Source organism: Perissodus microlepis, chromosome 18 (genome assembly GCF_051167445.1).
Source record: "Perissodus microlepis isolate ML-2025 ecotype Zambia chromosome 18, ASM5116744v1, whole genome shotgun sequence".
Classification (NCBI taxonomy): domain Eukaryota; kingdom Metazoa; phylum Chordata; class Actinopteri; order Cichliformes; family Cichlidae; genus Perissodus; species Perissodus microlepis.
In genome coordinates, this window is record NC_140478.1 from 25999330 (window position 1) to 26014299 (window position 14970).

At 42.5% G+C, this 14970-nt stretch overlaps 2 protein-coding genes across 2 annotated transcripts; both read right to left on the reverse strand.

Annotated features, from left to right (window-relative positions):
- Positions 1–6967: 6967 nt before the first annotated feature.
- LOC146368001 (myeloid-associated differentiation marker homolog) lies at positions 6968–7849 on the reverse strand. The gene has a single exon (XM_084913502.1). The coding sequence runs from the start codon at positions 7847–7849 to the stop codon at positions 6968–6970; it is 882 nt and encodes a 293-aa protein (XP_084769628.1).
- Positions 7850–9408: 1559 nt separating this feature from the next.
- Positions 9409–10955, reverse strand: LOC146368002 (myeloid-associated differentiation marker homolog). Its single transcript, XM_084913193.1, has one exon. The coding sequence runs from the start codon at positions 10841–10843 to the stop codon at positions 9962–9964; it is 882 nt and encodes a 293-aa protein (XP_084769319.1). The 5' UTR covers positions 10844–10955; the 3' UTR covers positions 9409–9961.
- Positions 10956–14970: the final 4015 nt, after the last annotated feature.

The following is a 14970-nucleotide window of genomic DNA, read 5'->3' on the forward strand; positions in this document are numbered from 1 at the left end:
CTGCTTGAGTTTGAAATGTCTGCAAAACATAGTAGACCATAATCTTTTTTCAGGGGCTGTCTTCATTGATGTTTTTCTTCTGGTCCTGAACTGGGCTTAATCCACAACTGGGAAACCAGCTGCTACTGTTTCTCAGTATATATCGGCTGGTGCAGGGCTGATATTTGACCTCTTGAAAGGATGATAAGGCAGGGACTTTTAAAACAGTTTGAAAGGTTTGTAAGAGATATAGTTTGTTAGAATACCTCAAAGTAGAGCAAGTTTGTTTCAGAATGGTGAAACATGGAGGAGTTGGTGGGTGACTCAGCAGAAGGATGCCTCAGCAGTCTTAAATCAGCAGCTGTTTGAAAGAGTACTCATAGTCCTGCAACCCTTTACAGTGTCCTTTTTCCTCCTCTTAAAGAACTGTGGCTACAGGAGAGATGGATGAAAAGTCTTTAAGTCTCGCAAAACATTCAAGGTAATAAAAAGTTTTCAAACAACAAGAAGATCTTAAAGTTGCAGCAGATAGTTTGCTGACACTTTTATGGGTATACATGCTTCGCTGCAACCATACATGGGCATGCTGTGAGCTTGAGACCAAAATCACTAATGGTACAGGATAGTTACAGTATAGCTGCCGTGGAGCTCTGAATGTAGCTCTACTGAAGCCATAACGCCTTCATGACACTGACTTTTCCGTTTCCTTGTCCTACTTTTCTCTCTGGCTGCAGCTCAGGAAAGGTTGTTAGTTACACATGGAAAGTTCATGACAAGCAAACGTGCCAAAAATAAATAAATGGAAAGCTTGCATTTAAAGCTGCAAATAGCATTTTAATTATAGCTGAAGAGCACAAAGGGCTGAGTTAAAGGAATCAAATCACAATCAGATAACAGGACAGTGCAGTCGTTGGAATTGATTAGTGCAGATGTAGAATTGCGTGGAAGAACTATTTCATACTGGAGTGATTATACACCGATTGGCCCACAGCATTAAAACAACCAGCACATGAGGTAAATAACACTGATCATCTTGTTACAGTGTTCGGTCCTGGCACTCGTGCAGAGGTTACTTTGACACATACCACCCATCTGAACCCCCCCACCCCACCCCCCCACCCCTAACCGCTGCAAAGTCATGCACCAGTGACAGTGGCAGTAAAATGTGGCTCGCCACGCTGCTCAAAAAAATCTTCCAGAACAAGAAAAATAGCTTAAACTGTTAGCCCAACCTCCAAACTCCCCAGATCCCAATCCGGTGAGCAACAGTGGAAAGCACAAGAATCAGACCAAGGAATCCCCACCCAGCAAACCACAGGAACCAAGGGGTCCACTGCCAACATCTCAATGGCAGACACCGCCATTCTATACATGTATGTGTAAGCATGTTCATGGGAATATTTATGTATTTTTTTTAAGATCCACTGTATTTCCAGTCCTCTGATACAAAGTAATGCTTTTGTTAATTGAAAAAATGAAGAAAATGAAGAAAAAAAGCCTTATGAAAGAATCAACCTCAGCATCTTCTCGTTGCTAACACACCACGTGTTCTCCTACTGGGAAAAAACACTTTGGTCCAAACTATGTGACTGTCTGTCAGTTCAAGGTTTAATAACATCTTCAGTGTGATAAAAGCACGATCTGCAGCCAGATTGTAGATTATGACTTCCACAATCTCTTAATTTTTGAACTTTGTCACTATCTTATCAGTACTGCATAGTTTCTCATCCTATAAATGGATAAACGAGGTCGCCCTGACTTCAAGCTGCTGAACGACCTTGTAAAATTGAATCCATGTAGGTTTTCATTAAGTGTTTTAGTAGGCCAGAAAATAGTGCTTAAATGTTTTTGTGAAGGCAGAAAAAATATGTTTCGCTTTTCTGTGCACTAGTGAATTTTTTGTATATGGCACAATCTGTTTACTCACCCTTCCCTTCTTGCCCTTCTGTGTGTTTTTTTTTCTCATTTGTCTGTTATTTGTATCCTTCTCTCCTTCTTCCCATTGACTATGACAGTGGACTTTATCACAGTATGGCATCTTGAAGGATGTTTCCATTTCTAAAGTGCATCAGGAAGGGAGAGGTGGAGGAGCTCTATGAGGAAGGGTTTTTAACCTGTGAAGTCATATATGTCCTTTTTTGTCACATTGTGTGAAGTTAATTAAAAGTAAGACAAAATATAGAGGTCACATCTGAGATGTGACAGTGTGACATAAAGATGTGACAGATGTGACATAAAAACAGACAATACAGCTGTTCCACAAAAAAATGTAATTGATATTGCTTTAAAACGACTTCCCGAAAGGAAGGCTGTGTCATTTTGTTCTGTTGCTTGCATCTATGATGGGAGGGACCAAGATGTGAGGAGAGGGTGTGAGGAAAGGAATGAAAGAAGTGAAAACTGAGAAATGTATATGCTCCACCCGTGTCCTGTTGTCTTCCCCTGTCATCTGCCACATTGTCCTCATTATTGTGCACGCACTGTTTTCCGGTAATCCTCGCCTCATGTTAGACTTCCTTTTTGTGTCTGACCCAATTTTGTCTCTCTGTTTTTTTTCTTTGCTTGTTTCTCCTGGTTTTATCTGCCAGGTTTGACCGATCACCTGTTTACTGTATACCTGACTCAGCTTTACTACAGTAAAGGGTTTTTAACTTTCACCTGATCTCCCTGGTCACCACAGATAATATTCATTACAGTGACTCTTGTTTTGTTGTTCTACAGATTAATCTTGTCACATGAAATCACACAGATATTCACCAGGGGGAGGTATAATCTCAAACATAAGAGACTGAGCTCTGGCCAGCCTGACCGACACATGCAGGTTCACATAGCTTTTGTCTTTGTAGAAATCCCTAGCCGAGTTCATCAGTAAACGCAGCTGCAATCCAATTTTAGGATCCTCAAGTATGTGAGAAACAAATATAGCAATCTGCCTGCTGCCTGCTGTTAATGTGACAAAGCAGCCTACAGGCTCTGGTTTTAATGCCAATAATGCTCCACTGACTATATTTCTAATCATGCTAGTTCTTGTTAATCTATAACAAGTTCCTGGCAGTGTGCTCACACCGAGACAGCTGATCATTAATAGGTTTAATGTTTACAAGCTTAGCTAATATTTGTGAGTAACTATAATCGTGACTGAGGCTCAGAGTTGCATAAACTCTTACTAAAGTATCACAAAAGTCAGATTCAGACTCTGATACACTGTCAACCACAAAAGTTGGCAGAAAACAAAACATGAAGGTAACCGATTAAAGTGGAAAGTTTTGTTTTATAGTCCTTTGCATTTTTTTTTTATATTAGTCAAAAGTAGTGTATCGCTGTGATTTTGTTACTATGGACAGGCACAAGTAACAACTATGCAATCTCAGATTAAATACTGCCATTACTGATACGAAAACATGTGTTTAGCACACTAATTTGCTATTTTACTAATGCTGATGCTAATGATAGCCTTTTAGATTGGCGTCTGCACTGGATTGCAATATACAGTGAAGGCAAATCACATTAGACCACTGAAGAAAAAGCATTTTGCATCTGAGACAGCCTTATCTTACCCAAGCTTTATTATGGCAGAAAAGTAAAGAAGCAGGCATCCAAAAAAGATCTACCTATTCAGCTAAGCTGCAAAATGTACTATTAAAGGAATGCTCTGTTTTCAATGTAAAATACATTACAATAGATAGAGTTAAAGAGGACCAATTATGCTCATTTTCAGCTTCATATTTTTACACTTAGACTCCACTAGAGTAGCTCTGAATGAGTCACTGTTTAAATATTCTTTGTTTATCTTATGCTGGGCCTTGGTGGAGCCCCTCTCCACTGTTCACTTGCAGTTCATAAACCTTCTGATAACAACAAATGTTAGCTATTCCTCTCCCTTTACCCGAATTTCCTTCTCACTGGCTGTCCCTTATAAAGAGGTTTCATCAGCAGGGGTGTTTGGAACACACAATATGTTAACTAATCTCCTATAAACTTATAAGGTTGTACTTACTTACATCATAAACCTTATAAGTTTATAAGGTTTATAATGTAAGTATACATCTAAATGTCTCCAATTACTTTGGACCTTGTGCTATAATCTGTTAAATGCTCTTGAGAAGAACACGGATGGCTACTTACTAGGCTGACCTATAAATAAGAGACTGCAGACATCAGTCTCTTTGATTGGCATAAAAAAAAGTCACAAAGTGAGAAGAGAATATTTCTAAAGCTTTTTGATCACCATCTTCACTTTTTGTTGAGCCCCCAATGGAAGTAAAAAGAGATCAAATTGTGGTTTTATGAGGGGGTCTCGTGTTTGACTGTTTCTTGACTGACGTCACATAACCTTTGATAAAAAACACGACTTGGTGCTTTACAGGCTCTATAACACACTGATTTTTATGTGTGGTAAAGTGTTGAAGTTCCCCTTTAAAATAAAAAGATGATCTGAGACTGTGCAGTAAGAAGCTAAATTCAACACGGCAAAGGGTCAGTGTAAAGTCAGAGGACACAAACATGTTGAAAGCAAATGAGCATATTGGGAAACATACTTCTTTAAATTACTTAATTTGTTACACACACACACACACAGCTTGACCAGCTATTAGCCATTAAAAATCAGGAAGAAATCAGGTTCGGGCCAAGCAGAAGGCTGTGTACAAGCAGTTTCAGGAAGATGAGAATGTATACATGTCAGCACTGCTGCACATTTCAGGCTCTCAGCACATCTGTGCGTCTGTGTTAATTAGCCACATGTTCTCAGTTAGGTATTGTGCTGTCATTCAAGTGCTTGTTGTTCCACATTTAACTCTTGGCAGTGTTTGGAACAACACGTCTGCTCTACCAGTGGAAACATGATGCTGCGTAAGAGACAGAGTTCTTTCTATGGCCTCTTTCAGTTGAGATTGTATCAAGCTATTGTAGTGCTGCTGACTTACTCTTTGTTCTTCCTGTGAGTCAGAGTGGGATGGCCAAGAATTAATTTAGTAACGTAGGGTAAGGAAGCTGATCTGCACAGGACTTTTGTCCCTAAAAATGAAACTTATACGAGATGGAGTAAAAAATCGCACACACACAAACACAAGAGAGTTAAGATGTGTAATGTTTAATTATTGCAGATTGCACAATATTTCTTTTATTAAAATGAAAATGTGCAAAAATGGACTTTGAAATGTTTGAATGACTTTTTTAGACACATCAGAAATGAAACGTTTGTTAAATCAAAGTAGTAAGATGGGTCTGATTTGTTTTTATCTGTTGATTCAAAACAGATTTTTAAGACTTTAAAAATCCCTAAACCATTGCAGCAAAGGTGTTTTTTAATGCAGGATAGTACAGTTATTCTTTTCTCCTTCATTTAAAATCCAGACACTGATCAGCGTTTAGCAATACTGGCTTTAAGTTACTACGTCATGCAGGAAGTTGGACCAGGATTGGCCTCCAGTCAAGTCGTGACTAGACTGGTAAACATCTTGACCTCTCTTTTTTTGCATGAGCTCAGAGTCCTTTTCCTCTTTTAGCAGATGACCTAGTAAAGAGTCTTTTTTGTTAAATTCTGTGCAGGTAAAACATCGAAGTGACATGACAGAGAAAATACAGAACAACATTTTGATGATCAAGAATTTCAGTATAATTGAAATCCCAAAGGGGACATTTCTGGTATAAAGAGAACATAAAAAGTCTTCTGTGTTCTGTCCACATTAATGACGATATATTGCTCAGGATGGTAAACATGGTTAATCACACAAAGCTGTTAATTTAGCCTCATATCATTTATCTACCGACCACTTTTCTCATATATATGCTGTAAACCAAACTTTAAAAACTGTCTAGGCTGGTTGAAGCTGAGTCATCATGTTCCTGATTTATGGTAAAGCCCTATTAACTCTGATCTTGCCAGCAGCTACAGCACCACATTCCCAGACCAGAATATCCAGCGTTTCCTTTAGAAAAATAATGTACAAGTCATTGTGTCTCGATTGGGCGTCACCGCTGTCTTGTTTCCTGACGGTAGATTTACAGGCAACTTAAATATTCATAGTTTCCACTCTGCCCCCCTTGTAGCCTCCAGTGGTCAAACATTTACAGTTGGTGTGAATCACAGTTGTCACTGATTCACATCCTGGGGTCCACACAAAGCTGGAGTCTCTCTGAGAACAGAGGTGGTGGTTACAAGAAAACAGGGGAGTGCAAATAGTGTTCATTGAGCTTATGCTGATTTACAGTTAGTTTACTTAGTTAATTCATTTATATACTTTGTGAACATTCAGCACAATTAGAGATCAGAGTTTAACAGAAAATCAGGTTTCAGAAGAGTGAGTAGGAAAACGTGGTGCTTTGCATCTATTTCAGTGGACAATCATGAATTTGATGAATGAAAATCAGTTTTAACAGTCAATCCTGAGGAATCCTAAACTGCAAGCATACACTCACTGGAAACTTTATTAGGCATACCTTGCTAGTCCCAGGTTGAATGCCCTTTGTCCTTAAGAACTGCCATAATTTACTTAAATACATATAAAGATAACATCAACAAGGTGTTGAAAACATTCCTCAATTTTGGTCCATACTGACACGACAGCATCACATCAGGGTGGCTGTAGCTGAGGAGGTAGAGCAGGTCATGTACTATTCCCTGGCTGCTGCACTCTGCATGCCAAAATTATTCTTGGGTATCCATAGTGCAAAAAATATCTAACAAAAACTCAATGCTATCTTTGTTTTTGTTCCTCTGTCTTATTTCCATGCACACAGCATTTTTTGAGTCTTCTTTTGGAAAATCTGTTGATAGCTTATTACTATCCAAATAATAAGCATTCCTGTATACATGAAAAAATGTATTAAAATGGGAACTGATCTGCCATTAAAAACTCCTACTGTCTGCCTCTATCAAAAGTCAAATTGCTTGCAGCAGTATAAGTGAAAGCAGTTCCACAGCCTTGGACAAACTGGGCAAATTCAGTTTTATTTGGAGCATACTGCTACCCTTACTTCTTGTTTCTCATGCGTTGACAAATATCAGACGGGTGGAGTAGATCAGGTCTGCCAGGTAGAGGATGAAGTTGACACCGGTGAGTACAGCCACTGTCATGCCCTTATCCCATGAACACAACCCCAATTGTGTGTTGCAGTTGTATGGCCTATTTTTATTCCCACGGTGCCTGGGGTCAAAGTTGAAGATAGGCCAGATGATGGTTGCTAACAGGTAGAGAACCACAGCCAGCATGGCGTAGGCTGACAGGAACCGGGGGAACGGGAAAGGCAAGCACCCGGTACACTCGCCTATACAGAGCAGGATGATGGCTGCTGACAGGATGAAGCAGATGCAATAGACAGCCATGCAGTACTTCAGTGCATGGTGATGGTCGTACAACACGGGATCAGTCACAAAGACAAAGATGATGCAGGCCACGAAGGTCTCACAGACTTTCAATAGTCCAGGTCCTGTGGCCATGTAGCCGGCCACCTCACCTGGACGTGCCTTGCTGATGCTCACCTCGCTTATGTAAGCAATGGTAGCCAAGCAGGAGAAGACGGCTGCCATGATGCTGTAATCGCGGATTGTACTGGGGCCCATAGAACCTTTGAGGAAGTAGAGTGGGAAGATGATAGAGGCGGACAAACAGAGTAGGGCAGCGTAGCAGGCAAAGGTGATAGGGAAGTTCTTCCAGGAAACAGGGACTTTCGTCTGCAGACCGAAGAGCTCCACCAGAATCACGAGCAGAGTGCCGGAAAAGCTGAAGGCCCAGCAGAAGATGCACCAGTCTCCGGTGCCGGGGATGATCCTGGCACCATGCACAGCCACAGAGAATGCCACACAGGAGAAAGCCAGGGCTGCCAGCCGTGTCCACAGCAGAGGGTTGAAGTGGAGGACTATTGCCATGATGAGAGGTGAATTGGGCGATGAGAGAAGCAGAACAGATTCCTCCTATTTGTGGGAGTTTCCTCTGTCAGGCAGAGAAAATTGTAAGAAAAAGAAAATGATTAGTGGTATTCTAAAGTCTGATGCAACTTTTTATGGCTCCAGATGAAATACAAGCTATAACTATGTGAGGCCAGGCGTCTGTGCCCAAAGAGAGTCAGTCCTCCTACATAATAATTTCTGAGTGAAACAATGATGCCTTTGTATTTTCATGAATGGCTAAAACAAATGAAATGGTGAAAACACAAAGTGAAACTGCAAATATGACATCACTGTGATCAAACACATCATAGCCCATTTGCATCTGGTCAAATCAGCTGGTGAACACACCAGCTTTTATTTCTCTGGTAGTTTATGTCATACAAGCTTGTATTAAACCCTGGATGTTTCCATTGTGACAGGTAAATGTGTATATTTATTGACTCATATTACCAGTTATTTTCCTATGTGTGTGTGTCACACACTTAATATTAAATATCTATACCAGATTCTGCAGCTTCTAATAAACTTTGACATATTTCAGTCTTGACTTACAAGGGGATTGACTCACATTGTGACATGACAAAGCTACACCAACAGGGTGGCTAAAAAAAGTTTAGAGTTAAATAAAATGTTCAAATTGGACCATACAGGAGCTTTAAATAAACCAAAGCATAAAAACATGAAAGTAACACACAAACATCTGTTTATCATGTGGTTTTATTGAAACACTGGAATACATTTTCCTTCAACACTGATGCGGTTTCCACACTTGAAACAGCAGAGTATAAAAAATGTAAAGACTACAATCCTAAGAGCATGTAGACGGAGTGAAACCTTTTTTAATAGATTTCTATGAGCAGTACCACACAAACTGACATAGCGAATATAACTTTAGCAGTGAGGGACCAGCATTAGTAGGTTCTTTGATATTTGGAGACACCAGAAATATAAACACACAATGAAAACATTAATGCGTGCACTTTGACTATATGTTTTCCTTGTTTTTTTCAGATATGTTCTTACAATAGATTGTAGTTCGCAGACACACACATTCCATAACAAGAGCAAAACCTAGGCTACCAATCATCTTTAACATCATGTAAACCAATTCATAACTTCTTTAAATCATTGAAGTGTTGATATCATGAACTTAAAAAAAGACTAATTGCTAGAACCCAAAAACTCAACATTATCGTTGTTTTTATTCCACTCTGTCTTTTCTACACGCACACAGCATTTTTTGAATCTTCCTTTGGAAAATCTGTTGACAGATTACTACTATCCAAAGAATCCCTGCATACATGAAAACTGTATTTTCTGTATTAAAATGGGAATTGATTTTTGAGTAATATCAGCAGATTCCAGCAATCACATTCAGGTCTCTATATAAAAGATAACAGTCTATTTGGGTGACTGGAAAGCAAATATTTGCCATTTACATGCCCCAACACATAAACAGAAAGTCATATTGTTGTATGTGTAGACACAACCACTAACTTGCTTCCAACTCCTCCCATCTCTCTCTCTCTCTCTCTCTCTCTCTCTCTCTCTCTCGCTCTCTTCCTCTCTAAGAAATTCAGTCATGCAGTATACTTCACACAAAATTAAATTCGGCAAGGTTTCAGGGCTAATTTCTAAAGTTTCAGGCCAAAAAGAGCGCAAGATCTGTGTTTTGACCAGCCGAATATGTCAATCTTTTCCTATGAAAAGCTTCGTTCATGGCTTGAGCACACTCTCTTTTGAGTTTTTTAAAATGCATTTCCATATTTACTACTGCACAGTTACCATGGGCCATCGGGCATGCTTTTCTCCTTCTGTCTGGTTCTAGCAAAAGTCAAATCATATCATTTTCAGGGTAAATTTCAAACAACAAATTGAGTCATACAAGATTTGTCTCAGCTGTGCTATCATGCTAAAGTTTGCTCTTTAGCCTCCTATCACGACTTGTCCTCTAGTGATACCATTAAAGTGACCAGAGTGCTAAACTGAGTATGCTTGCAGCAGTAACAGTGACAGCAGTTCCAAAGCCTTCATCAAAGTGGGCAAATTCAATTTTATTTGGAGCATACTGCTAGCCTGACTTCCTGTTTTTTAAGCATTGACAAATACCAGACGGGTGGAGTAGATCAGGTCTGCCAGGTAGAGAATGAAGTTGATAGCAGTGAGTAGAGCCACTGTCATGCGCTTATCCCATGAACACAACCCCGATTCTGTGCTGCAGCTGTGTGGCCTATCTCTATTCCCACCATGCCTGGGGTCAAAGTTGAAGATAGGCCAGATGATGGTTGCTGACAGGTAGAGGACCACAGCCAGCATGGCGTAGGCTGACAGGAACCGGGGGAACGGGAAAGGCAAGCACCCGGTACACTCGCCTATACAGAGCAGGATGATGGCTGCTGACAGGATGAAGCAGATGCAGTAGACAGCCATGCAGTACTTCGGTGCATCATGACGGTCGTACAACACGGGATCAGTCACAAAGACAAAGATGATGCAGGCCACGAAGGTCTCACAGACTTTCAATAGTCCAGGTCCTGTGGCCATGTAGCCGGCCACCTCACCTGGACGTGCCTTGCTGATGCTCACCTCACTTATGTAAGCAATGGTAGCCAAGCAAGAGAAGAAGGCTGCCACAATACGGTAGTCGCGGATCGTACTGGGGCCTGTGGAATGTTTGAGGAAGTAGAGTGGGAAGATGATAGAGGCGGACAAACAGAGTAGGGCAGCGTAGCAGGCAAAGGTGATAGGGAAGTTCTTCCAGGAAACAGGGACTTTCGTCTGCAGACCGAAGAGCTCCACCAGAATCACGAGCAGAGTGCCGGCAAAGCTGAAGGCCCAGCAGAAGATGCACCAGTCTCCGATGATGGGGATGGTCCTGGCACCATGCACAGCCACAGAGAATGCCACACAGGAGAAAGCCAGGGCTGCCAGCCGTGTCCACAGCAGAAGGTTGAAGTGGAGGACTATTGCCATGATGAGAGGTGAATTGGGCGATGAGAGAAGCAGAACAGATTCCTCCTATTTGTGGGAGTTTCCTCTGTCAGGCAGAGAAAATTGTAAGAAAAAGAAAATGATTAGTAAGTGGTGTTTTAAAGTCTCATGCAATTTTTTATGGCTCCAGATGAAATACAAGCTATAACTATGTGAGGCCAGCAGTCTGTGCCCAAAGAGAGTCAGTCCTCCTACATAATAATTTCTGAGTGAAACAATGATGCCTTTGTATTTTCATGAATGGCTAAAACAACTCCAATCCTGAAAACGCAAAACTACAAATAATGAGTTCACTGTGGTCAAACCCATCACAGTCCATTTACATCTGGTCAAATCAGCTGGTGAGTGCGCCATCTTTTATTTCTCTTGTAGTTTATGTCTCATGAAAGCTCCAGACTTGTTCTCATAACAGAATTGCAGCCTCCAGTGGTCAAAAATTTACAGTCGTTGTGACAGTTGTCACTGATTCACACCCTGGGGTCAGCACAAAGCTGAAAGGAATCTCTGAGAAGAGAGGTGATGGGTACATGCATCATATGTATATATATATATATATATATATACATATATACACACACACACATGGTCAGAACAAAAGTTGATAAAATAAATTAAATATTTTGTATTGTTCGATACATATGCATACCGAACCGAAAGCACTGTATCGAGCGGTTCAATATCGATATGAGTATATTAGGGGGTGCCACGATACACAAAATTCACGGTTCGGTTCGGTTCGATACTTTGGTGTCACGGTTTGATATTTTTTCGATACAAAAAAATGTTCATGCTTTTTTAATTTGTCATTTATTAAAATTATAAATATATATTTTAACTCAAAAGTACAGTTTTTAGATTTAATGTTGCTGAAACAACAAAGGGATAAAATAATAAATCTATCTGATCAAGAAATCACTCATCTTTGGAAAAGAGAGTTTATTACAGAGAAATGGCTCTTTCCACTATACGCTTCTTCTGGGGTATACTCTCAGCAGCATATTAAACATATCAGGTCCCCATAAGGAGAATCATGTGCTAACGGCTGTCTAAATGACTCGGGTAAAGTTTGTAGCATGTGTGCTTGTTGTTTTTGTCTGCTTCCACTTGTCTTTGCACTAGGACAGCGGTCCCCAACCTTTTTTGCGCCACGGACCGGTTTATGCCCGACATTATTTTCACGGACCGGCCTTTAAGGTGTCGTGGATAAATACAACAAAATAAAACTAGTACCGGTACCGAAAAAAAGAAGATTTATTCATAACACACGTAAAAAGACCCAGGAAAACCGAGTTAACGATAAAAACGATAACAAAATAACGCTGAAAACCGATAAAAACCCTGAAAACCATACATTTCACACCTGAGCCTCAACTCTCGCGGCCCGGTACCAAACGACTCACGGACCGGTACCGGTCCGAGGCCCGGGAGTTGGGGACCGCTGCACTAGGATGATGTCGGCATTAATGTGCAGTCATATTCGTTGTGTTCCCACTAGTGCTGTCAGCGTTAATCTCGTTAAAATGACATTAACGCCATAACGTGGCAAATCTCCGTTAATGAGTTACCTCGGATCGCCTCGTGGGTGGGGCTGGACGGCGTCAACACGTTAACAAGCTAACTGCGCTAACGCACTAGTTTTCACCAATTGAGCATTTTGTGGCACATCCGACATACTGTTTTACTTTTGTCCATGATGCGCTTACCATCAGGGTCATGCTTCACATGAAAACCAAGATGGTTCCAAACGCCAGATCTGAATGAGGGTGGGGGAGGTTCAATTTCGGGTAGCGTTGAGGCAGTTGCCATGTTGCAACGAGCTTAGCTTCTGTCTTGCTAGCTTGCACAGCGCTCAGTGGATCTGCACTCGACAGTGCAGCCTAGGCGGAGTAGTCCTCATCGTGATGGTTACCTTGATGACTTCTTGGTGCAGTTGTCGAGGAGATCACTACCACAGGTGCATGCGTCGCACAACCACTCCCCTGATGACCATGGGGCACATCCCAACACCTCAGCCACTCCAGCTGACCAGACTTCTCAGCATGGCACCTCAGACGTGGTATTATCAGCACTGAGAGAAATGCAGGAAGATAATAATCAGCTCAGACGAGAGGTTCAGACACTGCTTGGTGCTCTCTCTCTCCGGTCCTCAGCCCTCCAGACATTGCCAGCTCCCCAACCTTCTGCATTAGGCCCCAGTACCCAGGACCAGAGGCAGTCCTTGTGGACTGATTCCATGCCTCAGTCTCCTCATCCTGACCATGCCTCCAGGCACTACTCACACACTGTACGTTCCTTTCACATACCAGAGGATGACATACAGGATTTACCTTGGCCAGAGGCATCACTTCCACTTGATCCTCAGAGTGCTGAGCCATTCCCTGTTCCACCACCTCCGGTGTCAGAAATTCCTGCTAGTGCAGCAGCCTCAGCTCTTCTCAGACGTGCGTCACCTTATCAGTACAGTCAACTTCCTGTGACTGAACAGGTCAGGAAAATTAACGTGAAGGATGAGTATGGCCCTGGAGCATGGGTGAAGAGGCAGGTCACCCCTGAATATGCAGAGCCATACACTTTTCAGCGCCAACAACCAGAAAGCTTCCGGGAGATGACTGGGGACCCGCCTCGTTAGCCGCCAACTGATTCCAAAGACTGGAGGAAATATGGTCAGCACGAACCTCTACCGAGTACAGAGACCGTGTACCGGGGACCAACACCACACATTCCATACTTCACCTCTGATGACCCCAGCCAGTTCGCTCGTTTGCGAATGGCACTTGACAATATCCTGCCTCATGATGCAACTGAACGTTTCAAGTACCAGATCCTAGTCGATCACCTCAAGTTGGAAGATTGATTGCCGATTCCTACAGCAATAGCCGCTACCCATACAGCCAGACCATGTCATCTCTGATAGAGCTGTATGGTCAACCTCACAAACTTACCCTGCAGCGGATCTTAGACGTGTTGTCGGAGTCTCTGGTATGGAGTGGTGACAGCCGAGTGTTCCGTCTTTTCGCCCTCAAAGTGAGGGGTCTCGTGGGAATGTTGGAACAGCTTGGGAAAGAGGGGAGAGCAGAACTAGAGTGTGGGTCACACGTTACCAGACTGCTGTCCAAACTGCCACACAGTCTTCGAGCGCAGTTTAAGCGGTTCATCAATCCTCTTCAGACACCCATCCCAACCTTAGCAGATTTGGCAGAGTGGCTTGAATATGAAGTCCGCATCCAAGATGATGATGTGTATTTCCATCAGCCTCGGCAACCTCGAGAGCCACATGTGGATTGTGGGAAGGGTGCCAGACCCAAGCAGAGATCTACAGCGGCAACCACAACCGTCTTATTGGGCTACGACCCTCCTGCTAAAGGACCAGAGCCTCCGAAACAGGCATCACGTCCAGTTTCCAAATTGGGGAAGCCAAAGAAATTCTGCCCTTTCTGTAATAATCTTCAGCACAATTTCAATCAGTGCACAAATTTCAAGAAGCTCAATACAGAGCAGAAGTTGTCTTGGAATCAGACAGGCAAGCGGTGCTGGAGATGCGGAAGGGACCATCCAGAGGCGAAATGCTACCTGAAAGCTAGATGCAATGCAGTCAGGTGCATTTGGAGACACTCCATGAGGTTAATGCATCACGATCCACTAGCTCTGACAGACCGGCGGAGGAAGCGGTCCAACCCGTCACGTACTACGTTGAACCAACCTGGGGGACCAGTTGCGTGCTACTGAAAATGGTCAGGGTGTGTCTCTACAATGGCAAAAGGAAGCTAGAGACATACACCATCCTTGATGATGGGTCAGAGCGCACAATCCTTCTTCACAGTGTTGCCCAAGAGCTGGGCCTTCAGGGAATGAGGGAGGAGTTGGCGCTTCGAACCATCCGACAAACATGAGAACGGTGGAGGGACATTCCGTTTCCTTCTCTATAGCCCTCGGAAACGGTTCCGGATCCAAAGAGCATTCACTGCCACTGAGCTTGGGCTCGCCAAACACTCACATCCAGCACTGCAAAGGTCCTACCACCACCTGCGAGGTCTTCCACTTCATTCGTTCCACCAAGCTCAACCATTATTGCTGATTGGCTCTGACTACCCACATCTCCTGACTCCAAT

What these genes read in the sequence shown, in the direction of transcription:
- LOC146368002 (XM_084913193.1), bottom strand. Translation starts at nt 10,843, where the DNA reads ATGGCAATAGTCCTCCACTTCAACCTTCTGCTGTGGACACGGCTGGCA.
- LOC146368001 (XM_084913502.1), bottom strand. Translation starts at nt 7,849, where the DNA reads ATGGCAATAGTCCTCCACTTCAACCCTCTGCTGTGGACACGGCTGGCA.